Consider the following 26343-nt stretch of genomic DNA (forward strand, 5'->3'; position numbering starts at 1 on the left):
AGAGACTCCCTCACCATCATTAGAGAGCATCAACTCTAGCCCGTTATTCATGTATTGAGGAGCGAGCCCTTATTCTATAAAAGGGACTCCCTTACTATCATTAGAGAGCATCGTCGCCTACTGAGCAACCGCCTCGCCGCGAGCATCAACTCTAGCCCATATTTATGTATTGAGGAGCGATCCCTTATTCTATAAAAGGGACTCCTTCACCTTCAAACGCCATAAGCCGAACCAACCAAGGCAACATAAGCCACAAGTCGAGCAGCCTCGCAACATGTGCTACTTCTAGTTGAGCATCATTTCAGATTGAGCACCGTCGCATATCAAGTATCAGTTCTAGACAACATCTAGTTACTTCGGCCCGCACATCGACTGAATTTCAAGTCTCCAGCCAAAAGACTCTCTTGACTGAAGACTTAGGGGACTACTGTTTATACCATACTTAGGGCCTCCGTATTTAGACCTCGTATAAATACTCGGGGGACTTAAATGTAATTATGTAAGAAAGGAATGGGCAAATATGCAATAAGTGAGGAGCCCTTATTCTATAAAAGGACTCATCACTCTCACAATTAGGGGAGGCCAATTCTTAGGCCTAACCCCCCATCCTCTCAAAGCTCTGACTCTTATTCAGAGTTCCCTCTCATTCACAATACTTTCAGAGAAATACAATATCAGTGTGGATGTAGCCCAAACCTTGGGGTGAACCACGATACATCTTATGTTATTTACATTACTTGTAGATTCACGGTCGGATTTACGTTGTTGCAAGACCTCCGGTTTTGTGCATCAACAAAGTTCATTCATTGTATTCGTATAGGGTCAAGGAGTGTAGCTGTAAAAAATCATCAAAATCGAAGTTAAAATAACCGTTAAATCATGATTTTTTGTTGATAACCGTCAAAAAGTTTTCTCTTGTTACTTGATCTTTGAATGTTTATTTTTTGTGATTTTTAGCATATGCAATTTTTGTGATAACTTTGAAAATAACTAAAATGGTGTCCTGTGTAAATATTTGAAATTGAAGATCGAATTCATTCATTGTATTCATATAGGGTCAAGAAGTGTAGCTGTAAAAAATCATCAAAATCAAAGTTAAAACAACCGTTAAATCATGATTTTTTGTTGATAACCGTCGAAAAGTTTTATCCCGTTACTTGATCTCTAAATGTTTTTTTTTTTGCAATTTTTGGCGTATTCGATCTCGAAGTATATACAATCATGTTTGATGGTTGGATCGTTGAAATTAGTTTCGTAGAATGCGTATCCCATCAAAACAATAGATTTACTAACACTTAAGAGTTTATTCATACTTTCATTAAGTATAACATAAGATTTTGTGATATCCACTAGTGTGAATATTTTAAATTGAAGATCGAGTGTATTCATTGTATTCATATAGGGTCAAGGAGTGTAGCTGTAAAAAATCATCAAAATTGGAGTTAAAATAACCGTTAAATCGTGATTTTTCGTTGATAACCGTCGAAAGATTTTGTCCCGTTACTTGATCTCTGAATGTTTGTTTTCTGCAAATTTTGGCGTATGCGATCTTGAAGTATATACAAACATGTTTGATGGTTGGATCGTTGAAACTAGTTTTGTAAAATGTGTATCCCATCAAAACAATAGATTCACTATCACTTGAGAGTTTATTCATACTTTCATTAAGTATAACTTAAGTTGTGTAAATATTTTCAATTGAAGATCAAGTTCATTCGTTGTATTCGTATAGGGTCAAGGAGTGTAGCTGTAAAAAAATCATCAAAATCGGAGTTAAAATAACCTTTAAATCATGATTTTTTGTTGATAACCGTTGAAAAGTTTTGTCCCGTTACTTGATCTCTGAATGTTTATTTTTTGCGATTTTTAGTGTATACGATCTTGAAGTATACACAAACAAGTTTGACGGTTGGATCGTTGAAATTAGTTTCATATAATGCGTATCCCATCAAAACGATAGATTCACTGACACTTAAAATTTATTTATACTTTCATTAAATATAACATAAGATTTTGTGGTATCCACTAGTGTCAATATTTTAAATTGAAGATCAAATTCTTCCATTGTATTCATATAGGGTCAAGGAGTGTAGCTGTAAAAATCATCAAAATTGGAGTTAAATTAACCGTTAAATTGTGATTTTTCATTTATAACCGTCGAAACGTTTTGTCCCGTTACTTGATCTATGAATGTTTATTTTTTGCAATTTTTGGCGTATGCGATCTCAAAGTATATACAAACATGTTTGACGGTTGGATCGTTGAAACTAGTTTTGTAGAATGCATATCTCATCAAAACAATAGATTCACTAACACTTAAAGAGTTTATTCATACTTTCATCAAGTATAACATAAGATTTTGTGGTATCCACTAGTGTGAATATTTTAAATTGAAGATCGAGTTCATTAATTGTATTCATATAGGGTCAAGGAGTGTAGCTGTAAAAAAATCATCAAAATCGGAGTTAAAATAACCGTTAAATCGTTATTTTTCGTTGATAACCATCGAAAAATTTTGTCCCGTTACTTGATCTCTGAATTTTTGTTTTCTGCAATTTGTGGTTAATGTGATCTTGAAGTATATAAAAACATGTTTGACGGTTGGAACGTTGAAACTAGTTTCGTAGAATTCGTATCCCATCAAAACAATAGATTCACCAACACTTAAGAGTTTATTCATACTTTCATTACGTATAACATAAGATTTTGTGATATCCACTAGTGTAAATATTTTAAATTGAAGATTGAGTTCATTCACTGTATTCGTATAGGGTCAAGGAGTGTAGCCGTAAAAAATCATTAAAATCGAAGTTAAAATAACCGTTAAATCATGATTTTTTGTTGATAACTGTCGAAAAGTTTTCTCCTGTTACTTGATCTCTGAATGTTTATTTTTTGTGATTTTTAGCATATGCAATCTTGAAGCATACACAAACAAGTTTGACGGTTGGATCGTTGAAATTAGTTTCGTAGAATGCGTATCCCATCAAAACGATAGATTCACTAACACTTAGAGTTTATTTATACTTTCATTAAATATAATATAAGATTTTGTGGTATCCACTAGTGTCGATATTTTAAATTGAAGATCAAATTCATTCATTGTATTCATATAAGGTCAAGGTGTGTAACTATAAAAAATCATCAAAATCGAAGTTAAAATAACCGTTAAATTGTGATTTTTAGTTTATAACCGTCGAAAAGTTTTGTCCCGTCACTTGATCTATGAATGTTTATTTTTTGCAATTTTTAGCGTATGCGATAAAGTATATACAAATATGTTTGAAGGTTGGATCGTTGAACTAGTTCCGTAGAATGCGTATCCCATCAAAACAATAGATTAACTAACACTTCAGAGTTTATTCAAACTTCCATTAAGTATAACATAAGATTTTGTGGTATCCACTAGTGTAAATATTTTAAATTGAAAATCGAGTTTATTCATTGTATTTATATAGGGTCAAGGAGTGTAACTGTAAAAAATCATCAAAATCAGAGTTAAAATAACCATTAAATCGTGATTTTTCATTGATAACCGTCGAAAAGTTTTGTCCCGTTACTTGATCTCTGGATGTTTGTTTTTTGCTATTTTTTGCTGATGTGATCTCGAAGCGTATACAAACAAGTTTGACGGTTGGATTGTTGAAATTAGTTTCGTAGAATTCGTATCCTATCAAGTTCAATGGTATGTGTGTATATATGTGTGTGTGTATATATATATATATATTAAGTAGATTTAAATTTATTTATTTTGTACATATAACACTTAAGAAATTGAATGATATGTATATTTAAGCCGATCCAATGGTCACCAATTTTTAATATTTAATTAAATATATATATATATATAATTATTATAGTTTTAGGGGTATAAAATTGTTAAATTAATATATATAATTATTATAGTAATTTTTTAGGGTTATAAAATTATAAAATTAATATTTTGCTTATCGTGTATCGTGTTACCCGATAACGACCCGATTCGTTATCGTATTGATCCGAACACGTGTTAAGTTCGTGTCGTGTCGTGTTAGGTTATCGGGTCGTGTCAGGAATTGCCAAGTCTACATTCAATGGACAATTTAACTGGCATCTCTTGGTAAAAAGTTAGAAATTAAGAGGAGAGAAAGAAAAAGAAGAAAATAAAAAAAAGAAAAAAGTATAATGTTCACTTGTGATTGGTATGAGTTATGGCCATATTGTGCTATGTGCATGATAGATTCTTTCACGGAGTCTCATATAGCGCTTAGAGCTTTTCAATGGCATCCGCGAATTAACTCATAACTAGAATTTAGGGAGGGTTTGTACTTAAAAAAAAAAAAAAAAAAAAAATTTAGGGGGGGCGGGTGTTTGGAAAAGTCCATCTTCAATCACACTCACTGTCATGCTCGTAGGTTAGTAAAACAACTAATAAGAGCTCCTAATTTTTTAGAGTGAGAAAGAAGCTCACTCAATTACCATTGTCCAAAGTTAGCATTAATTACTAATATTATAATATCTAGAACAAAAAAAAAATCTAGAATTATGTAATGACCCGTTCCAGATTTTACAGTTTTTATAATTTTAAAGTGTGAAATTACGAAAATACCCTTTGAGGTCAAACGTTGACTTTTGTTGACCACCTTGTCATGTCATGTAAGATCCGTTTTCGTGGCGTATCCTGGTAGCACTTGTCGCTACAAACGTGTGGGAGCAAGTTCTCTTTCTTTCTTTCTTTCTTTTTCTCTCTCTCCCTTAGCTTTCTTTCTCTCACCTCTCTCTCTCTCACCTCTCTCTCTCTCACCTCTCTCTGTCACTCACTCTCTCTCCCTTAGCTTTCTTTCTCTCACCTCTCTCTGTTACTCACTCACTCACTCTCTCTCTCTCCCTTAGCTTTCTTTCTCTCACCTCTCTCTGTCACTCTCACTCACACTCTTTCTTTCTTTCTTTCTTTCTTTCTTTCTTTCTTTCTCTCTTTCCCTTAGCATTCTTTCTCTCACCTCTCTCTGTCACTCCCTCCATCTTTTCGAACACGCATAGACAAGAAACATTGACGACACCACCTTCACTACCACTATGGCTCACACTCCGGTGACCCCACCACCACCTGGACCACCACACAATGACCCCAGAACGGCTGAGACTTCTCCTTATCTATCTCTCACTGAACTGTACACAGAGTTTCCCAAAGAATTCTCTCTGTCTCCGGCAAAGGTGAGGCTTGAACATTCTTAAGGTTTGGTAGATCATGTCTAGGGTTACGTTTAGGATGTTTTAAAGTTGTTTGCGTGTGTTTGGACGTAGTTATAACACATAGAAGACTTGCCCAGATTCCGACGAAGGAACCTGAGACTTGCCGGCCGTTTTCCGACCAACTTCGGCCACGACTGGCCACAAGATAGGTATAATACTCTTCCTTGTTCCTTGGGCTTCGAATTAGTATATTGAATGACTAGTTTTAGTTAGGTTTTGGGGGTGATCGGAGCTCGGAAAGCTCCAACTTTCTTCTCCGTGGAGTTCGGCCGACCCACGGCTTGAAACTGAGTTGACTCGACCTGTAACCTTAAACCCAGCCTAAACCCTTGGCCCATTAACCCAACCATCCAGAACCCAGATCCAAATTGAATCCAACCCAGGCCCAACCCAGATCTAAGACGGCAACGACGAATTTTCCGGTCAACTTTCTGACGATTCAACTCAGCGCGTGGGGGAACCCAAGGTCCCTCCTTAGGTTTTTCGACGTGTCAAATCTGAATCCGTTGTCCATTTTCCCAAATTCAACTGTTTTAGTAGAGTTTTACTAAATGGTCTCAAATTATGTTTAGGTGTGTTGGTGGGAGGCGACACCATCCTTTCTAGTTCAAGTTGTTCCTCGGCAATGGAATATTGTGAGTGGACCCCTTCTTAACTTGCATGTTTTTATAAAATATTAGGTTTGCATTCATGAAAAGCATGATTTCATGATTTTACATTTTATGTATTATTTACGATTTATTGAAATTACGATTTATGAAAGGTTTTGAATATTATTGGATTTTCATATATGAAATTCTATGGATTAGGAATATGATTTATTTTACGGATTCATGAATATGAATTATCATGGATTGATGAGATGAGACTTTAAGCTTTTGAGCTCCAGATTTGATATGAGATTTTAGAGAGATGTTTTTAGTGCTTATCTAGTGGGTTATCATACAACACATCCACACAACACGGGTATGTAGATGTTTATGGCCATAGGACATAGTGGAGGATATTTATGCCATAACCCTAACTTCACTAACGAAACCAGTGTCGGACAGCTTCACTAGCCACGACTAGTGTCAGTGTGAGAAGTTATATGTATATGTTTCTTCTTTGGCGTAACCCAGAGTCGTACAGCTTCACCTTAGGGTGATGGACCCACCGCATATATATATATATATATATATATATATATATATGTTATATCTCTTCTCTAGCGTAACCCAGTGTCGTACAGCTTCACCTTCGGGTGATGGACCATGATTTCTTCATTGGTGTAACCTAATGTTGTACAGCTTCACCTTTGGTGATGATTATGCCTTTGGGCCACTATGATACCCCTAGTGAGTACGTCATTGATGAGATTTACGAATTGTCCTTCGGGCAGCGATATCACATTTATTGAGCATTGTTTTATTCGTACGTGTTTTACGAATATTTTCATGGCATGCTAGAGTTTTCAAAAAACCTATTATGTAGTATATGCGTTTTCAAAACAGGGGGTTAGTATGTGCATAAAGAAAATGGTTTTCTTATTATTATTACTATTATTATAAACTTTGGTCCACTCACCCTTTTGGTTTTTGCGCCCCCTTCAGGAGTTATAATCGAGGCATCCAATCCCAACGTTAGGGCATTTCCGCATAGGTATCCTCGAGTCTTCTCAGTGTAGGTCCCATTCTCTTGTTCATATATTTTTATAATAATTCCTTCTTATTATTCTTAATTAGTTGTATGCTCTGAACATGATTCGACATTGGTGTATTTCTTTCTAATGACATATTTTATTTGTGTGCATGTTTAAAATGGCTTCGTCACCCTTAGGTATCAGCTAACACGAGGTATTTGGGAATATCGAGGTTGAGGCGTGTCAAATTTTGTTGATTCACATGTATTATAACTCTCTAAATTAAATAGTATAATTAGAATAGACATCATGATTTGAGATGCTTACTTTGGAGCTGATACGAACAACCTTGGTTGACTTTGATATATTTATTTGGGAGACTTTGGATGCGGTCTCTAGTTGTTAATATTTTTTGGCGAAATCTTGTTGATTTTCAGTTTTTTATCGAAGTATCTGATGTTAATGTAATAATGTATTTCTATATGGATTATTATATTTTATAATTTAAAATTAAAATTTGTAGTTGCTTATATTATTAAGATTTTAAATAAAAACCATAATTATTGAAAGTATTAATAAATAAATTATATTCTCCAATATATTGTACATATATATAATGTGACGACCTGTCCCTAATTTTCCTATGTAATTTCTTCCCGAGTATGTGTATTGACGATTATGCCCTTATTGGCAAGTGACATAGACTTATCCTTATCGCCTTCCATTTTATTTCTCGCTATCGCATTTAAATTGTACACGCTAGTACGATTATGCGTAAATTTTAAAGTGTAAAATATCTACTTCGGATAGATTTCGATTTCCTTTCTACTGTAGGAAATTTAAAAACCTATCCTTGGATTCCTTTTAAACCCATCCCGTGCACTTCCCCCTTCATCATTCACTGTCACCTATCCCATCTCTTCTTTATTTTCTGTTCCCTCAATCAGAAAAGCATCTCTCTCTCTTCTACCTTTCCCACGCCACATTTCTTCTTCTTCTTCCTCTCTGCAACAACCACAAAACACACCAAAACTCACAAACGTGACAAACCAACTACACCATTGTGATCATCTCAGTCACACGATCACAACCATGTCCTTGAAATCTGGTGTGGACGAGTTTTGACTCACCAACTCGGAAGGTCGACTCAGCGAGTTCGACATATCGATTTTCAGGCCATGCATGGCTTAGGTAAGCCTTGAGAAACCCTTAGAACCTTCATTTCACTTCTATGGGTTGTTATTGATCCTTTGTTTGTGTTTTGAATGTGTGGTTTTACCCAGAAACTCGAGAAGAAGAAGAACCCGAAGTTTTTCGTACAAGAACTGTGGCCATTTAGTCACTTTCAAACCATTTTTCTGGTCAACCTCGATCACAACTGGACTTCTTCTATGTACAAACTTGTTCTCTACATTCCTAACTTCAAAATGGCTTTTGAATCACTGAGTTTGGTTAAGTAACGAGTTAGAAATCAACTCTAGAAGTTGGGAAGAAAATTTTAGTTTTCTGGAAAATTTCAGACGTGGTCATTTGGCCATTTTTAGGCAAAATTTCTGAACAACACGGACTAGATTCAAACTTTTTGTAAATTGGGATCGATAGATCACATTCCTAGCTTTAATTTGGCTTTTGTAGAAGTGAATTTGGTTGAGAATCGAGCTCGTTAGGGGCTTTGGAAGTTGACCTAAAAATCTGCAAAAGTGCAGATTTTCGCAAAGAAGGCAAGTACATGGTACTCGCGGGGGCGCGTGGGCGAGTGTGGACAGAACCTTTAGGCGGCGCGTGGGGGTGCGTTCGGCCTCCGGCTGGCGCGTGGTTAACACGTGTGTGTTCGTGTCGTCGAGTAGATCGATTTCATATATTTATACCCTAGGTTTCAGCAAACTATAGGGGTTTTATTTAGGTTTCTGTTATGTACTTTAATTAATCTTATTTAGTTATTTCATATATAGGGGAAACTTAGTCCGAGGATTTTCAAGGCCAAGCTAGGCTCGGGGGCTACGACCCATCGATGTACTTGTGAGTGGGCAGTTGTTTTATACCTATATATATATTTATAGTTTCCATAAATGCGTATTTACTTCACTTTTACGCCTATATTGCATAGTATCATTATTGTGATATAAATTGTGATAAATGCTGCTATATGGTTGTGATATTATTGTCATGGCATTCATACGTACTTGTGTACATGCTCATCTTGTTGCACCCGGTGTTAGTACTCGCCCTAGGGCCAGGGCCCGTCTTTCACGTGTATGTTCACATCCGCACCGTTTGCTCACCTTGGATCCAAGTTTAGGTGCTAGTCTCGTCGGGTAGATTGCATTAGGCGATCCGACTTGTATGTGACGTGCTTTTGCACCAGTCTTCACGTGATCGTAGTACTAGAGCATATTGATTACACCCAGTCCTGTTCGTGTCAGAAACCATCTGTTCGAACTTGTGTGTCAGCTTAGATGGATGAGCACTTAGTTATATTGATTATCACATGATTATTATTGTGGCATATGATACATCATTTACTTGACATATTTCTGGTTATATGGCTTATATATTGGAATTCATACTTACATAGTATGCTTTGAGGAAACTATACTTGTTTTACGGCGAGGGGTTAATATATTTGAAGATAAAGGTTTTCTTATAAGTATTGTTTTGCTGACCTACTCAACTTTGCGTTTCGCCCCTCCAGGACCTAGATAGCTGTACTCTCTGTGGCACTCGAGGAATTACGGTAGTTTTGACATTTCCTTCTGTTTAGACGTACGAATGTATCACTATTATGTAATAAGTGTACTTTGGTTGCTTTGACTACTCTTTCGTAGTCTCATTGTCTATTACGCTCTGAATAATTGTAGTGGGTTCAACCCACGAATTGCGCACTCTTTCACTGTTTAGTTCTAATCAGTTTTAATTTTATTCACTTTTTGCATCACTTACCCTTATGGTTACGTCACCTCACAGTGACGGCCAGCATGCTTCGACCTTTCCAAGTTGGGGTGTGTCATATAAACATGGTTACATTCATCAAAATTAACAAAAAAATTATACCAAAACATGGGTACATTCTTCAAAATCACATAAAAATAATACATATAAAGTTTAATAATATTAGTATATTTCTTCTATTAAACTTGACATTGATACATTCTCAAATCAACTAAAAAGAATGTACCCATATAAGTTTGAAAAATGGTTTATAAAAAAATTGAATGGATATTTTAATAAAAATTGAGTACATTTTATATTGAAAAATGGCACCTTTTTTGTTTTTTGAACAAACGATATTATCTGTACTAAGGGGAGGGTGTGGGTTTAGCTTCATAATGAGCTAGCAATAATGTGGTTCAAATTTGCCTTTGGCAAGAATCGAACCTAAGACCTCTCACTTCCAAGTGAAGAGGAATACCACTAGACCGTAGTACTAAGTGGCTGCGTATTTAAAATGGGTACGTTAAGATTAAAAGTATTGAAAAATTATATGAATGGGTATGTTCAAGAATAAAAATTTGGAAACGTTTTTGTAAAAAATTAATGAGTATAAATTATTTTAATTTTTTTTATTGTGGAAATGTTTTGAAATAAAAATTAATTGGAGTTTTATATATAGAGACAAAAATATATAAACAACTAAAGTCCAACCCAAAAACATGGAAACAACGTTTTAAAATACCAGTCATACCCTTAAGGTTTTAGAGTTATTAATAAACTTATTCTTCACAACTCCAACAAAATTAATATGTGACATAAGCTAAACCTATCATCGACCATTTTTGCAGAATCAGTTCAACCTGTCCTCGACTATTTATGCAGAATTAGTTAAACCCGTCTTCGATCATTTTTGCAGAATCAGTTCAACCCGCCCTCGACCATTTTTGCAGAACCAGTTCAACCGATCCTCAACCATTTATGCAGAATCAGTTCAAACTGTCATCAATTATTTTTGCAGAATCAGTTTAACCTATCCTCGATCATTTATGGAGAATCAGTTTAACCCGTCCTCGACCATTTTTGCATAATCAATTCAACCTATCTTCGACCATTTTTGTAGAATCAGTTCAACTTGTCCCCGACCATTTATGTAAAATTAGTTTAACCCATCCTCGATCATTTATGTAGAATCAGTTCAACCTGTGATCGATTATTTTTATAGAATCAGTTCAACCCGTTAAACTCATCCTCAACCATTTCTGTAGAATTAGTTCAACCTGTTTTCGATCATTTTTTGCATAATCGGTTCAACCTATCCTCGATCATTTTTGCAGAATCAGTTTCAAATAATTTGACCCTAGTAAAAGTTAACTCAATAACACAGCTGTTCTAATTTAGGTAAATAGTGAACAAAGTAAGATCCTTAAATCTAAAGTCTCGTTCCATCATAAAAACCTTACAAAAAGAACACTAAATGCCATCTTAATTTTTCCAGTACTGTGAACAACAAAAATGAACAGGAGGAAAATACAAAAATCAGTCATTTTTCCATTAAGTTGTAAAAAAATAATAATATTGTTTGGTTTGTTTTACTAGGTCAGAGTCGGTGACAAAGAAATGTACTTAAATGAGTTTGAAATATTCGTACGCATAGATACTTCGCATCCATTTAGGGACAAAATCATTTCAATTTTTTTCATTTTTCATATTCTAATTGGCATAGCAATATAGGATTACACTTGAATACAAGGCCAGTGACCTTGGAGACGATGGTGATCTTGCTCTCATGCAAATTGGAATCCTATATTGCTATGCAAATTGGAATCTGATAGTAATTTCCTATATTGCTATGCAAATGTTAATCTCGCGCTCAAGCTTGAAGGTGATAGTAATTTCCAGATCAGTTTTCACTGAAGCTTGTTCGTTAAACTTTCTCTCTGTAATCGAACAAACAACAACGATTTGTCAACAAAAAACTCCATGATTAAGAGAAAATCAACTAAAAATTTAAAAATTTCATATCAAAACCTGCCGTGAGTGTTTGGATCAAAACTTAAACTTTGGGCTCGGGGGAAGTTGGCCCAAAGAGCAGCCTGAAAGGAAGAAGCCCAATCAAGGCCAGTCAAAACCCAGCCGAAGTCCAGAAGACAGGAGAAGCCCGTTTCTGACTAGGTGCAGGCCATGTAGACTACTTGCTCACCTACCCAATGGCCAAGTGGTATAGACCAGCCAACTAATCAGCCCAAAAAGTACTTTTAAATGGCAATACAAGTAAATAGCTGATGAGTCACTATCCTTCAAACTACATTCGGGCAAGATTATTGCTACAGGAGGCCAAGCCAAGGTGTCTATAAAAGGAGAGAGATAAGTCAGAATCAAGGACACTCAAACAAACAAACAAAAGCACAAACTCTGCTCAAAGCCAGATTTGCCTTCAAAACGAAGCTGTAGTCAGCCCAAGCCTCTATCCTTTTCAGGATAAACCCTTTGTAATAGCTCTGCTGCCCTGTTCAACTCTTGCTGTAGTATTGATTTTCTTTCTGCAAACTCATTTCCCAACCCCTTTTCTAAGCATTCAAAACCTTCTGTTAACCCATAAAGATAGGAAGTTGCAAGACGATCAGCCTTGGCCGACAAGGTTAAACCTTGCCCGACCTTCTTTGTTTTTGTCTTTTCATTCATTAGCCTAGCAATATGTTGTATACTTCAAGTTGTATCCAAGTTATTTCTAGTAATATGGCTATTAAAAGACTATCTCAGCGCTTGAATCCGATTTGAATATGTCTTCACAGTTCAAGCCAGATCGAAGTTCTAAGCCTACGGGCATATAAGATTTGATCACCCTAAAAAGTCCTTGGCCTCAAGGCATAAAAAAGAACCTGATGTGGACTTAACCCATCCACTACAAGCTTTGATAACAAGAAGTCCGAAGTTACTTGGGGCGCAAGTAATCGACCTGTCACTTAGTTTTATTGCTGTTATATTATGATTACCATATAACGTTTGGGGACAGGATGAATTATGATGGGAAGCCTCAAGGCCTATTCAAGGCCCCACAAAGGCACCTATTTGGATTCATCCTATTTCTCGGGCAAGAACGTTCGGGTATGGGATAAATTCTGATGGGAAGCCTCAAGGCCTATTCAAGACCCCACAAAGGCACCTATTTGGATTTATCCTATTTCTCGGGCAAGAACATTGAGTATAGAAGGAGTTCTGATGGGAAGCCTCAAGGCCTATTCAAGGCCCCACAAAGGCACCTATTTGGATTCATTCTGCTCTTTGAGCTCAGGTAATTAGAAGTATGATGGTTATAAGACTCATATAACCAAGAAAAGGAACCTTATGTGTTCGGGTACTAAGTTAGTTATTGATGGGAAGCCTCAAGGCCTACACCTAAGGCCCCATAAAGGCACCTGTCAATAACTAACATAATCTCTCGAATACATATAATTAAACTCAAACATCCGTTCTACATCTGCCATGCTGAAGATGGCAGTGGCATGCCTGAGCACTTAAAAGTTAATCTTGATCGTGAGCCTCAAGGCCTACACCTAAGGCCTCACAAAGGCACCTTTCAAAGTTAACTCTGTCCTTCTTTTTCAGCCTTGCCGGACAGGCTTTGCCCGACAAGCCCGCCAGTAAAGCAGAAGCCTGACAAAAAGCATCAACCGGCGCCAACCTCTCGGGGAGCTGTGTGCTCGTCGGCCAAGAAGCATTCCCCACGGAAATTCTTGCCACGAACATAGTTTTGGCACGCCCAGTGAGACTTTTGATCAAAGCAATATGTCAAAAGGATCAGAAGATTTCCAAACTGCTTTGTTGCATATGCTACAAAGACTGGAGAACACCTCGGCAGGCTCCAGAAAAGAAGATAACCCGGTTCTAAGACCACCTATTCCTATGTCTTTACCTTATCATGGGGAGAAAAATGATAGGGAGAAGAGGGGGCTTAAAACCAATCAACTAGAAGAAGCTGCGGTGACGGATAAACAAACGGATTCCTTCTCAGAGGCCCTTATAAATATGATCAGTATGGCCTGGGCGGAGAAGGGGAAAGAGAATGTCACAAGAGAAGAAGAAAGAGGGCTGGTTGACAAACCCATAAAAGGGGTGGTTAACTTGCCTGAATGTCCAAGAGCCGCCATATTCAAAGGAATGGTGCTGTACAGTAAGTGCTAATGCGAGTGTGAACTCGAAATACCGCCCACAGGAGCCTTCATAGATCATGAACTGATCATAAGGAATGAAGAACAAAAGAGAAAAAAGGCACAAGAGAAGGCTCGGCGTATTGCAGGAAGGGATACTTCCTGAAATGTCTTTCAGCGGTTAGGAGGCGATTCCCAACCAAGGGCTTTATCAGAAATATTTCGTAACCATGAAGTTTCCGAGGAAGCAGAGGATAAAGATGCCAAGAAGCCAAAAGAGAGAAGTGTAGGGCACTCTCAGTACGGCCATATGGGAAGAGAGGTCAGGAGGAATGACAGGATAACAAACCCCGTCACAAAAGATAATCCTGCCCGTCTCGGGCGAAAATGGTATGTGGTCGGGAAAAATGGACAGCCCGTTAAGCAAATGGGAGCCTCCATGTTCAGAAGGGTTCAGAGGCAACATAAAGCCTACATGAATTCTTTGAAAACCCCAGCGACGTCGGAAGTTTCCAAAAATCAAAAGTTAGAGAAAACGTCGTCTGGGGGGAGCAGTCAGCTTCGCTGGAGAAGTAAGAATGAGGTGGAAAAGGCTAACAGCAAGATTGAAGGCGAAGGAAATCATGTGCCACAAAGCCTACACCTTGGGAAATATAGAATCTTGAGGAGAGCTCAAGAAGATATGGTTATGGTGCTAATTCCCAGATGGAAGGCAGAGCAGCCTATTTGCTTTGGAACTGTCTCCCATGAGAAAAAACAACCTTCTCTCTCATTAGAAGATCCCTTCAGGAAAGTTCCAAAACAAACACCATGTCCAGGTATGAATCAACTAGAGGGGGCACCAGAACCACTGCTTCCACCAGATGTTATGGCATGGTTGGATGAGTTCATAGACCAGATTGGGAGCAAAAAAGAGGAATTTCTAGAGCCTAGCAACTTTCATATAAACATGGCATATGTGCTATCTGCTATGTTTGTTGCCCAACCTAATCAGCTCGCCACCATGGAAGGAGATTATGTAACAACTGAGCCAATGATGGCTCATGTTAATATGGAGATAGCGGAAGAAGGAAAGTCGAGAAAAGCTGCATCATCTGAAGTATCCAAAGAGGGTCTTTTAAGGATCTACACAGACAAAATGGTGTTTAGCCGCCCGAACATTTCACTTGCCAATCATCTAAAACCCATATATGTAACAGCTCATTTGGAGGGGGTGCCCTTCAGAAGGATTTTCAGAAGGATTTTGATTGATGGAGGGGCAACTGTTAATGTATTACGAGCTAAGTAGATGAAAAAGTTGGGGAGAGGCACAAAGGATCTTATTCCTATAAATCTCATAGTTTCTAGTTTCTCGGGCGCTATCACCAAGACTCTTGGGATATTGCCTTTGGAAGTAGATCTGGGGTCTAAACAGATCATGCTGGCGTTCTTTGTGGTGGACTGCACCTCCACCTATGGAGCCTTACTTGGAAGAGATTGGATCCACCAAAGTCTTGCTGTACCCTCCACCTTACATCAACAAGTGGCTGTGTATCATGAGGCAAGCGCAGAAGAGCCAGGCTTTTGGGAGATGGTAGAGGCCGAATCACGGCAATTTCTTCCCATAGCTAATATAGCGGAAGCAAGTTTCTACAATCCCGACGTAGGAATCTTGAAGTGTTTGGGAGCAGATGAGAACGGCCGCCCTACCAAGGTGACGGCCCAAAAGCTTCTACAACAAGGGATGCTCCTTACTAGAGAGGAGTGGGATAAACCTTTTATCATCCCAACACCCCTACACCATCAATGATAGAACAAAAAAGGAAAGATCAGGTAATGGCAGTCAGATCCCTGATTAAACGACTGTTGGTGTATGGGAAAGAAAGAAGACAAGAAAATGAGCTCTCAGACAGAGAAGAGCAGGAATGGCAGGTGGGAGCTTCAACTAGCCAGGATGAAAGCAGCGAGGAATCTTGTCAAGAAGAATTGGAAAGGGCCATCCAAATGGCCGAGTGTATATATGACCTAGATGAACTAGACGACTTGCCTGAGAGCCCGGAGCTAGTCGAATTTTTGTGTGCAGAACTTGATAAGCCACCACCGGAGGTCCAAGATCCTTTGGAAGTTATTGAGCTAGGAACAAAGAAGGACCCAAGACCAATACAAATCAGTGGTTTATTGGAGAGAGATGATCGGGCATAAATTATCTGTCTCTTGCAAGAATTCAGAGATTGTTTTGCTTGGCATTACACTGAGATGCCGGGTTTAGATGCAACCTTGGTGGAACATAGAATGCCCATCAAGGAAGGATATAAGCCGGTTAAGCAAGCACCACGAAGGATGTCGAAGGAGATAGAAGAGAAGGTCAAAGAAGAGATTGAGAGGCTCGTAAAAGCCAGATTTATCAAGCCAGCCAAATATGTGGAGTGGTTAGCCAACATTGTACCCGTTTTAAAAGCCATAACAAAAGCGGTACGATGTTGTGTTGACTACAGAAATATTAATGGTGCTACACCTAAAGATGAGTATCCTATGCCCATGGCAGATCTATCCATAGATGAAGTGGCAAAACACAAAGTCTTATCTTTTATGGATGGAAATGCCGGGTATAATCAGATAAAGATGGCCCTGGAAGATATACATAAAACAGCTTTTAGGTGCCCTAGGCATGTGGGGGCATATGAATATCTGGTCATGCCCTTCGGGCTCAAGAATGCTGGTGCAACCTACCAAAGGGCGATGAATGCCATCTTTCATGATCTGATTGGCCATAATATGGAGGTGTATATTGATGACATCGTGGTGAAATCCAAGACGGAAGAACAACATCTGATAGACCTCAGACAGGCATTAACAAGAATGAGGATCCACAAATTGAAGATGAATCCAAAGAAGTGTGCGTTTGGAGTGAAAGCGAGCAATTTCTTCGGATTCCTGGTTCATCAAAGAGGGGTAGAAGTGGACAAAAATAAAGCTCGGGCAATAATGGAGTCGCCTCCACCCACTAACAAAGTGCAACTTCAGAGGCTGCTAGGCAAAATTAATTTCTTAAGAAGATTCATTGCCAACCTAGCGGGCAAGATCCAGTCGTTGACTCCTTTATTAAGACTGAAGGATAAGGAGAATTTCGAGTAGGGACCACCGCAGTAAGAGGCTTTCGATGGTATCAAAGCTTATTTGACTTCTTCGCCAGTATTGGTACCACCTCAGAGGGGAAAACCCTTAAAGCTATATATCTCCGTTTCAGATAAATCAATTGGGAGTTTGCTGGCTCAGAATAATGAAGGCGGGAAAGAGCAGGCTGTGTACTACCTTAGTAGAATTCTGACCGAGGTAGAAACAAGGTATTCCCCAGTAGAGAGATTGTGCTTAGCTCTATATTTTACTGCCAATAAGCTGAGGCATTACATGTTACCTTGTCACGTGCACATCATCGCCAAGACAGATGTGATAAAGTAGATGTTGTCAAAGCCAATGTTAATAGGAAAGATTAGGAAGTGGATTTTAGCATTATCAGAATTCAGCTTTCAGTATGTCCCCCAAATGGCAGTAAAAGGCCAAGCAATTGCTGACTTCTTGGCGAAGTATCAAGAATCTCGGGATGAGATAATCAATATACCAGGAACCCTGGAAGTTATTAATGTTTGGATCCCGCCAGGCAAAGGGATTTCGGGCAAAGAGGAGTGGATCCAGCAGGAGATAAGAAGAGTGACTGGTTTATGGATTACTCCTTGGAAGCTATATTTCGATGGTTCTTATACTCAGAGGGCTTTAGGAGCTAGGATTGTGATTATCAACCTTCAAGGGATTTATCATTATTACTCATTTCTCTTAGATTATCAAGAGAATACCAACAATCGGGCAGAGTACGAGGCCTTAATAATTGGTTTGGAAATCTTGATGGATCTGGGGGCAATGGAAGTTGAGGTGTTTGGTGATTCAGAATTGGTAATAAACCAGCTAAATGGGGAGTTCAAGTGCAGACATATCACCATGGCCGGATATTATTTGGCGGCCACGCAATTGCTGAGTTATTGAGATTCTGAGATATCGATGAGTCATGTTCCCAGAGGAGCCAACCTAGCAGCTAATGAGATGGTGCAATTGGCCTCAGGCATGCCAGTACAGGAGAGAAGATATGGGTTGGATGTCGAGATTCAAAGGAGAAATCTTCCTTCTATCCTGGAAAGGGGATTCAGCCTGGATGTAATGGTTCAGGAGACTGAGATAAAGGATTAGAGATCGCCCATCATCCATCATTTGAAAGATCCCTCTTCACCTACCAGCAAGAAGAACCGACAGCAAGCAACTAAGTATGTCTTATGGGCGAAAGACCTACTAAGGAAGACTCCAGACGGGTTGTTATTGAAATGCTTAGGCCAAGAGTAGTTTATGAGAGTAATGGCCGAAGTACATGAGGGAGTATGTGGAGCACATCAGTCCGGAACAAAGATGAGGTGGTTACTCAGAAGGTATGGATATTTCTGGCCCGACATGGAAAAGGATTGCAAATCCTATGCCCGAGGCTATGAATAGTGTCAAAGGCACGGACCTCTCCAACATGTGCCCTCAATACCTTTGAATCCAGTGGTTAAGCCTTGGCCCTTCCGATGATGGGCGATGGACTTCATCGGGCAGATATATCCAGCTTCTAGCAAGGGGCACACTTTCATAATTATGGCAACGGATTACTTCACCAAATGGGTGGAAGCATCGGCAGTGAAGTCCATAACCTCAGCCACAGTCAAGAATTTCATTGAGACCAAGATTCTGTATAGGTTTGAAGTGCCCGAAACTATAGTAACGGATCGTGGGCCATCTTTTATTTCAAAAGAAGTTGAGGAGTTTGCAAACAAATACAAAATAAAGATGATCTAGTCCAGTCCTTACTACCCACAATCAAATGGCCAAGCAGAATCCAGCAACAAGATTTTGGTAAACATTATCAAAAGAATGGTGATGGACAGTCCGGAGAAGTGGCATGAAAAGCTGGGAAACACTTTGTGGGCGTACAGAACTTCCAAGAGGGCAGGAGCAGGCACAACTCCTTATGCTTTAACCTTCAGGCAAGATGCAGTGCTTCCTATGGAGATCAATGTAAGTTTTGTCAGAATTCAAAATCAGTTTGGGTTACACAGTGAGGAGTACGTCGAAGCCATGTGTCAAGGAATTGAAGACTTAGATGTAGCCCGAATTGAAGCCTTGAATCAGATTCAAGAAGGAAAGAAAGCTGTTGCCCAAGCTTATAACAAAAAGGTGAAGATGAAGTCTTTCAAGGAGGGAGATTTAGTATGGAAGACAGTCCTCCCTCTAGGAGTTCAACTTAGGGGCTTTGGAAAGTGGAGCCCAACATGGGAAGGTCCTTTCATTGTTAGTCAAGTATTGGACAATGGAGGATACTACTTGGCAGACCTTGAAAAAAAGGGGCAGAAACATCCCATTATTGTTAAATTCTTGAAGAAATATTGTCCTACATTATGGGATGTTAGAGATTGTTACATTGAAGAGGATGCAAGGTAAAGCAGACTTCGGGATATCAAGGTGCAGTGTATGATCACCAACCATTCAAAAGAAGACAGAGAAGCAAAAAGTTGCTAAGATAATGTTTATTTCATTTCGACAAATTGGTGATATTTACAAACAGATCCAAGTCTGGAGTACTACATTCGATTCCTTCTGGATACAATGTTATTTTCAGCTGGTTTTCCGATGTCTTCCTAGATAGGACCCGATCAGGTGATTAGGTTGTGCGGCCAAGACGCACCTGGTAGGGGATCCTCAGGCAGAGTTACCACCACGTGTGATGGTGAAGCCTGATTTATCACGACAGCAAGCAGGAAGGCAAGCCTTCGTGAGGAAACCGCCTGACCAAGGGTGTTGGAGATAGCGGGGTGTTTGACCAAAGGTGTTAGAGATAGTAGTTATCTGATGAGAACTATTTTTCTCACGAAAATGGAGTTTTAAGAAACCCCACTTAAACTCTGAAGAACTCATTTCACAGTTTTGGAAGAAAACTAAGGAAGCAGAAACACCTGGAGCGGATAAAAGATGAGATCGAGGATGATTTGTAGGGAGAACCAGAATTTATAGGAATGTCAGAAGGTAGTTCAAGGGTCGTGGGAAGATCGAGAGACTCCGGGTGGCGTTAATCTCCACCAGAAGATACAAGTTCTAAGAGCAAGGGTGTAGACGCATGCAGCTTTTCAATTAATATTGGCGCCTGGAATTCCAAGCTAAATATCAATTGAAGGGGGCACTGTTTAGATCAAAACTTAAACTTTGGGCTCGTGGGAAGTTGGCCCAAAGAGCAGCCTAAAAGGAAGAAGCCCAGTCAAGGCCAGTCAAAACCCAACCGAAGTCCAGAAGACAGGAGAAGCCCGTTTCTGACTAGGTGCAGGCCATGTAGACTACTTGCTCACCTACCCAATGGCTAAGTGGTATAGACCAGCCAGTTAATCAGCCCAAAAAGTACTTTTAAATGGCAATATAAGTAAATAGATGATGAGTCACTATCCTTCAAACTACATTCGGGCAAGATTATTGCTACAGAAGGCCAAGCCAAGGTGTCTATAAAAGGAGAGAGAGAAGTCAGAATCAAGGACACTCAAACAAACAAACAAAAGCACAAACTCTGCTCAAAGCCAGATTTGCCTTCAAAACGAAGCTGTAGTCAGCCCAAGCCTCTATCCCTTTCGGGATAAACCCTTTGTAATAGCTCTGCTGCCCTGTTCAACTCTTACTATAGTATCGATTTTCTTTCTGCAAACTCATTTCCCAACCTCTTTTCTAAGCCTTCAAAACCTTCTGTTAACCCACAAAGATAGGAAGTTGCAAGACGATCAGCCTTGCCCGACAAGGTTAAACCTTGCCCGACCTTCTTTGTTTTTGTCTTTTCATTCATTAGCCTAGCAATATGTTGTATACTTCAAGTTGTATCCAAGTTATTTCTAGTAATATGGCTATTAAAAGACTCTCTCAGCGCTTGAATCCGATTTGAATATGTCTTCACAGTTCAAGCCAGATCTAAGTTCTAAGCCTTCGGGCATATAAGATTTGATCACCCTAAAAAGTCTTTGGCCTCAAGGCATAAAAAAGAACCTGATGTGGACTTAACCCATCCACTACAAGCTTTGATAACAAGAAGTCCGAAGTTACTTGGGGCGCAAGTAATCGACCTGTCACTTAGTTTTATTGCTGTTATATTATGATTACCATATAACGTTTGGGGACGGGATGAATTATGATGGGAAGCCTCAAGGCCTATTCAAGGCCCCACAAAGGCACCTATTTGGATTCATCCTATTTCTCGGGCAAGAACGTTCGGGTACGGGATAAATTCTGATGGGAAGCCTCAAGGCCTATTCAAGGCCCCACAAAGGCACCTATTTGGATTCATCCTATTTCTCGGGCAAGAACATTGAGTATAGAAGGAGTTCTGATGGGAAGCCTCAAGGCCTATTCAAGGCCCCACAAATGCACCTATTTGGATTCATTCTGCTCTTTGAGCTCAGGTAATCAGAAGTATGATGGTTATAAGACTCATATAACCAAGAAAAGGAACCTTATGTGTTCGAGTACTAAGTTAGTTATTGATGGGAAGCCCCAAGGCCTACACCTAAGGCCCCACAAAGGCACCTGTCAATAACTAACATAATCTCTCGAATACATATAATTAAACTCAAACATCCGTTCTACATTTGCCATGCTGAAGATGGCAGTGGCATGCCTGAGCACTTAAAAGTTAATCTTGATCGTGAACCTCAAGGCCTACACCTAAGGCCTCACAAAGGCATCTTTCAAAGTTAATTATGTCCTTCTCTTTCAGCCTTACCCGACAGGCTTTGCCCGACAAGCCCGCCAGTAAAGCAGAAGCCTGACAGAAAGCATCAACCGGCGTCAACCTCTCGGGGAGCTGTGTGCTCGTTGACCAGGAAGCATTCCCCATGGAAATTCCCGCCACAAACAGTGAGCTTCAAAATCGCGAAGCTTACCGTAACGATCAAATTGGGAGTGCGTGAAGAGTAAGATAAAGTCTTTGGAGTTCTTGAAACTGATTTGGAGAGGGACTTGAGTTAATTTGGAGAGATGACGGTGAGGATGAAAGAATTGAGGTTGAGATGGCGATGAAGGAAAATCAGGTCAATTTTTTGAAGAGAGAGAAATAAGGGAGCAAGAGATGAATTGAGATAGAAGTGTGAAAAGATTTTACCACTATAAAAGGGTATTTTCGTAAGTTAAACTCCACATAAAAAAAGCCAATAATGTCATCTTCCATATTTAATAACTTTTATCTCTTCTTGAAATGTTTAAAAATTGTTGTCTCAATATATAATTAAGTATTAAAAGTATACCCTATGTGTAATTTTTTCAAAATTAATTAGGAATTTAATTAAGGTGTAAATATTAAAATCCTAAATCAATTATTAATTCTTAAAAAATTTATGTAACTAACGTTTAAATTCTTTAATACGTTAATGTTATAGAGACTTCAATCAAAATCTAAAAACTAATAAGACCTGAGTCAATAAACATTATTAGTTAGGAACCTGATACTAATTTTTCCCTTTTATCTTGTGAATGGTGTTTTTGTAATGGGTGCGTTTGTGGGTGAGGGAGATTAGGAGTTGAATTAGTCCTAGTTGGAAGTTGAGTATTATGAGGAGACAACTGATGCGGTACTGGTTCATTTGTTTCATGCCCGAACCCGCGTAATAAGTTGTTGGTGTTGGTAGTACTACTTATCCCACAAAGTCAAGTGAAAAATCTACAGCCCATATCCCAAAGTCAGTTGCTAATCCTAATTCCATGCATAATCTTAATTCAACAACTTTCCCATCAGTTGTATTCCATGCTAATTCAACATAGTACTACAGTCTGGTAGTATCTTCACTTATAAATGAGGGGTTTTAGGCTCAAATTTCGTGCATGGTGAATTCGATAGCAAATTAGGTTGCCAAATGTGTGGTTTAACCAAACTTCTCCTCCCCTTAGTATAAAATATATTGTTATACTAAAAACAAAAACAACTTTCCCTTAACACCCACATACGAATACAATAACAAACATGCAAATCACAAATAATAGATAGACGCCAACAACAGCACCATTGTTATTAATTAGCTCTCGGACAACACAAACAAATACACTTCATATATATTTCTTAGACTCTTTTATTTTTCTCTCTAGCCTAGGCCGTTTACTTTCAAGCATTTTATTACTTTCAAGCTTTCGAGATTCAATGCAAGTAAAGGGCCAAGAAGGACAAGACTGAAGCTCCGACTAGAGATCCAACGGCGTTCATATTGCTTCCATTAGGTACTGGAGCAGAAGCATCGGAGGTGGGCGTTGCAGCGGGACTGGCAGCTGGGGTGGCAGCTGCAGCCTTTAGAGGTGCAACGGCCATAGCTGCAGACATGCAAACAGCAACCACGAGGACAATCAAGGCAATCTTCTTCATGGCCATTTTGTGGGCGGCGTGTAGTCGGTCGATGGATCGAAAACACGCCTTGCAATTGGAATGTTAAGAGGCTTGTAGAAGTCTGTAGATGTCCTGAGGAAGATAGGACGGCAGAGGGAGGTAAATATAGCTTTCTATGGACGAGGTTTTGTTATTTTAGGTATGAAATTGTTGGATTTTGTGTGAGGTTTGGAAGGGTTAGTACGTACGTGTATGATTTTGCATGAACAACGCCTACATGCATAGGTATAACAAACTAACAAATTAAGTAATGAATGTCAAGATTATAGGAGGATTTATGAACAATATTCATCCGTATTTTTGTATCATTGTATGTGAGGGTCATAGCATGAATATTTTAAGTCCATAGAAAAGTGCAAAGGAATTTAACAAACGATGATTAACAACTTAATAAGATGAAGGCTTTTTAGTCAAAATGGTCTCTGAGATTTGCATAACACATAATTTTGGTTCCTGAGATTTAAAATCAATAGAAGTGGTCCCTAAGATTGTCCACCATCCATTATTTTGGTCATTCCATTAAAAAACTCCGTTATGTTGAGGACATAACACATAACTTTGGTCTCTGAGATTTGCATAACATATAATTTTGGTCCCTGAGATTTGCATAACACATAACTTTGGTCTTTAAGATTGTCCACTATCAATCATTTTGGTCCTTCCATTAAAAAGCTAAGGGACCATTTAACGGAGTTTTTTAATGGAATGACCAAAATAATGGATGGTGAACAATCTCAAGGACCACTTCTATTGATTTTAAATCTCAAGGACCAAAGTTATGTGTTATGCAAATCTCAGGAACCATTTTGTCTAAAAAACCTAAGATGAATGATTGTGAGGAGGCAACTAAAGTGCATAATAATTGCTAAACTTGGTTACACAGACAATAAAAAATGCACAGGATAAATTCTTTTTTCACAGGGTGGAATAGCTTAAGGATTTAAATCTTGATATATGAGAGAAACTTCATATTTTTATCCTCTAAATTATGTAATAGTTTTGAACTCTTTCAGTCCCTTTAATAATAGTAATTTAAAAAAAAAAAAAAAAAAAAATATATATATATATATATATATATATATATATTTGTAAATTTCATTATGTAAGCTAGCGATGATTTTTTTGTTATGTAATTAGTCATGATGTAATTAGTGTAGAATTCTTAGTTAATAAAACCATGAATTTACAAAAAAAAGTTTTGAAATGTCATATGAACTTGTACCCATTTTTCAATTTGTCATATAAACTAAAATTTTAAGCAATTTGTCATACAAACTTTCTGAAATCATCAATTTGTCATCTCACCTTAACTCTGTTGAGTTTTCCATAAAAAAATAAGTCATGTGTGAGGCACATGATCAGTGTTATTTTTGAAATTTTAACACCACACTTCCTTATATGAAGTTGCATTCGATCAAAACAATTCTAGTGTGTTTAGTTTAGTATGTCATGAAGTCAAATTTTATATGGGCCCTGTAATATGAGAAATGAGTTGAGGTTTGGTGATTGAAATGGAGTTGTAGATGCATATACATTACTCAAACACAATGATCCGCATGAATACCCTCGAAACACAAAATTTAAGAGTTTTGGTAAAGAAAAGTAAAGAACTGGTAAAAAGATCTTAAATGACAAAGATATCCTTGAACACAAGTCATGTGCTCGCGCATGACTTATTTTGCATGTAAAACTTAACGAAGTTAGGGTGAGATGACAAATTGATGATTTCAGAAAGTTGGTATGACAAATAGATCGAGATCATTAGGGTCGATCGTAGAAGCAAAATAATAACATTCGGGTTAATATTAGCTTGAATTTTTTGCTTCGGGCTAAGTGATAATAAAATTATAGCTTGATAAGTGTTAACCAATAACGTCCCAAAAATTATAGGAGCATGGTTATGAAGTGGGGATGCCAAATACATGGCATTGGGTTCAAAAAAATCACAGCTAAGCATTATGGGCTAGCTGCCGTGTACAGGGAGAAGGCCACGGGGAAGGGTGCAGGGCAGCCCAAATCATGGTTGTAGGCCACAGGCCTTGGGTTTAGGATAGGCCCAGCAGCAAAGCTACTGTTTTTTTTTTGGGCCAGTTTGGCGTGAGGGAGAACAGGCCCAACACAAAAGCTGGTCTGGATGGGTGCACACAAAGCCCAGCCAAGGGCTAGCTTCAATTTAGGCCGGTTCTAGGCGAGCCCAGCAAGCAAAGCTTGTTGCAGGCAGGCGGGATCCATGCGGGCAAAGCCCATCAAGCCTAAGCTTGTAGCAGGCAAGGTGGGTCGAGGCAGGGTAAAGCCTAGCAAAATTTTGAGGGCTTGTTGATGGACTTAGGGCTTCAATCCCGTTTGATGACCAACTTAGGTTGAGGCCTGGTGCTGTGCAGGGAGTCGAAACGTCGTCGTCCTAGCTGCGACGTGGCTACAAGCCAGCCAGTTCGGCTCGGCGGACGGCGTGGAGCCGTGGCTCAACCACGAAAATATCCCAAATTTCCCTTTTTTTCAAATTCTAGGGTTAAAAACCCTACTTGCTTCTAAATTAATTTCGATGCTTTGACTCAAATTCCACATAGCATATTTGCATATTGCATGAACAAATATATATGTTGACAAAATGTATGAACACATATCAAATATATATATATATATATATATATACACACACACACACACAAGATTCTAAAAAATGCTAGGCACTAGTCGGGCGGCGGGTTGGCGCCTAGCGCCTAGGCGGCTAGGAGGGGTCTAGGCGGATTTAGGTAATTTTCTTGTATATCTTGTAAATAAGTGCATATTCACACTTACAAAAAAAATTATACTTGTATGAAATCCATGGATAAGATAATCAAAAAATGATAAAATGCAAAAAGAGTATCCAACAAGTCCAAATTTTAAAAACACATTAAGCATATATGTCATATAACCATAGTGAGGAGTACTGTAGGATGACAAATGTACAA

At 38.6% G+C, this 26343-nt stretch overlaps 2 protein-coding genes and 1 long non-coding RNA gene across 3 annotated transcripts; 2 read left to right on the top strand and 1 right to left on the bottom strand.

Moving 5' to 3' along the window:
- Positions 1-7778: 7778 nt before the first annotated feature.
- Positions 7779-9750, top strand: LOC126593911 (uncharacterized). Its single transcript, XR_007613057.1, has 3 exons — positions 7779-8044; positions 8137-8872; positions 9546-9750. It is a non-coding gene; the product is annotated as an uncharacterized LOC126593911 (long non-coding RNA).
- An 8781-nt stretch (positions 9751-18531) lies between these two features.
- Positions 18532-19655, top strand: LOC126592219 (uncharacterized). Its single transcript, XM_050257944.1, has 4 exons — positions 18532-18689; positions 18879-19008; positions 19123-19427; positions 19556-19655. The coding sequence occupies exons 1-4, from the start codon at positions 18532-18534 to the stop codon at positions 19653-19655; spliced, it is 693 nt and encodes a 230-aa protein (XP_050113901.1).
- Positions 19656-22996: 3341 nt separating this feature from the next.
- On the bottom strand, positions 22997-23475 carry LOC126593802 (uncharacterized). Its single transcript, XM_050259915.1, has one exon. It carries the CDS (start codon positions 23372-23374, stop codon positions 23147-23149), a length of 228 nt encoding a protein of 75 aa, XP_050115872.1. The 5' UTR covers positions 23375-23475; the 3' UTR covers positions 22997-23146.
- Between the last annotated feature and the right edge of the window lie 2868 nt (positions 23476-26343).

This window comes from Malus sylvestris, chromosome 12, assembly GCF_916048215.2.
Source record: "Malus sylvestris chromosome 12, drMalSylv7.2, whole genome shotgun sequence".
Taxonomy (NCBI): domain Eukaryota; kingdom Viridiplantae; phylum Streptophyta; class Magnoliopsida; order Rosales; family Rosaceae; genus Malus; species Malus sylvestris.

Excerpts from the sequence above, each read along its gene's own strand:
- LOC126593802 (XM_050259915.1), bottom strand. The coding sequence starts at position 23,374 with ATGGCCATGAAGAAGATTGCCTTGATTGTCCTCGTGGTTGCTGTTTGC.
- LOC126592219 (XM_050257944.1), top strand. The coding sequence starts at position 18,532 with ATGGACTTCATCGGGCAGATATATCCAGCTTCTAGCAAGGGGCACACT. Across the intron at positions 18,690-18,878 it reads GAGACCAAGATTCTGTATAG|TCCGGAGAAGTGGCATGAAA; the intron begins GTTTGAAGTGCC and ends GGTGATGGACAG. Across the intron at positions 19,428-19,555 it reads TACATTGAAGAGGATGCAAG|ATCCAAGTCTGGAGTACTAC; the intron begins GTAAAGCAGACT and ends ATTTACAAACAG.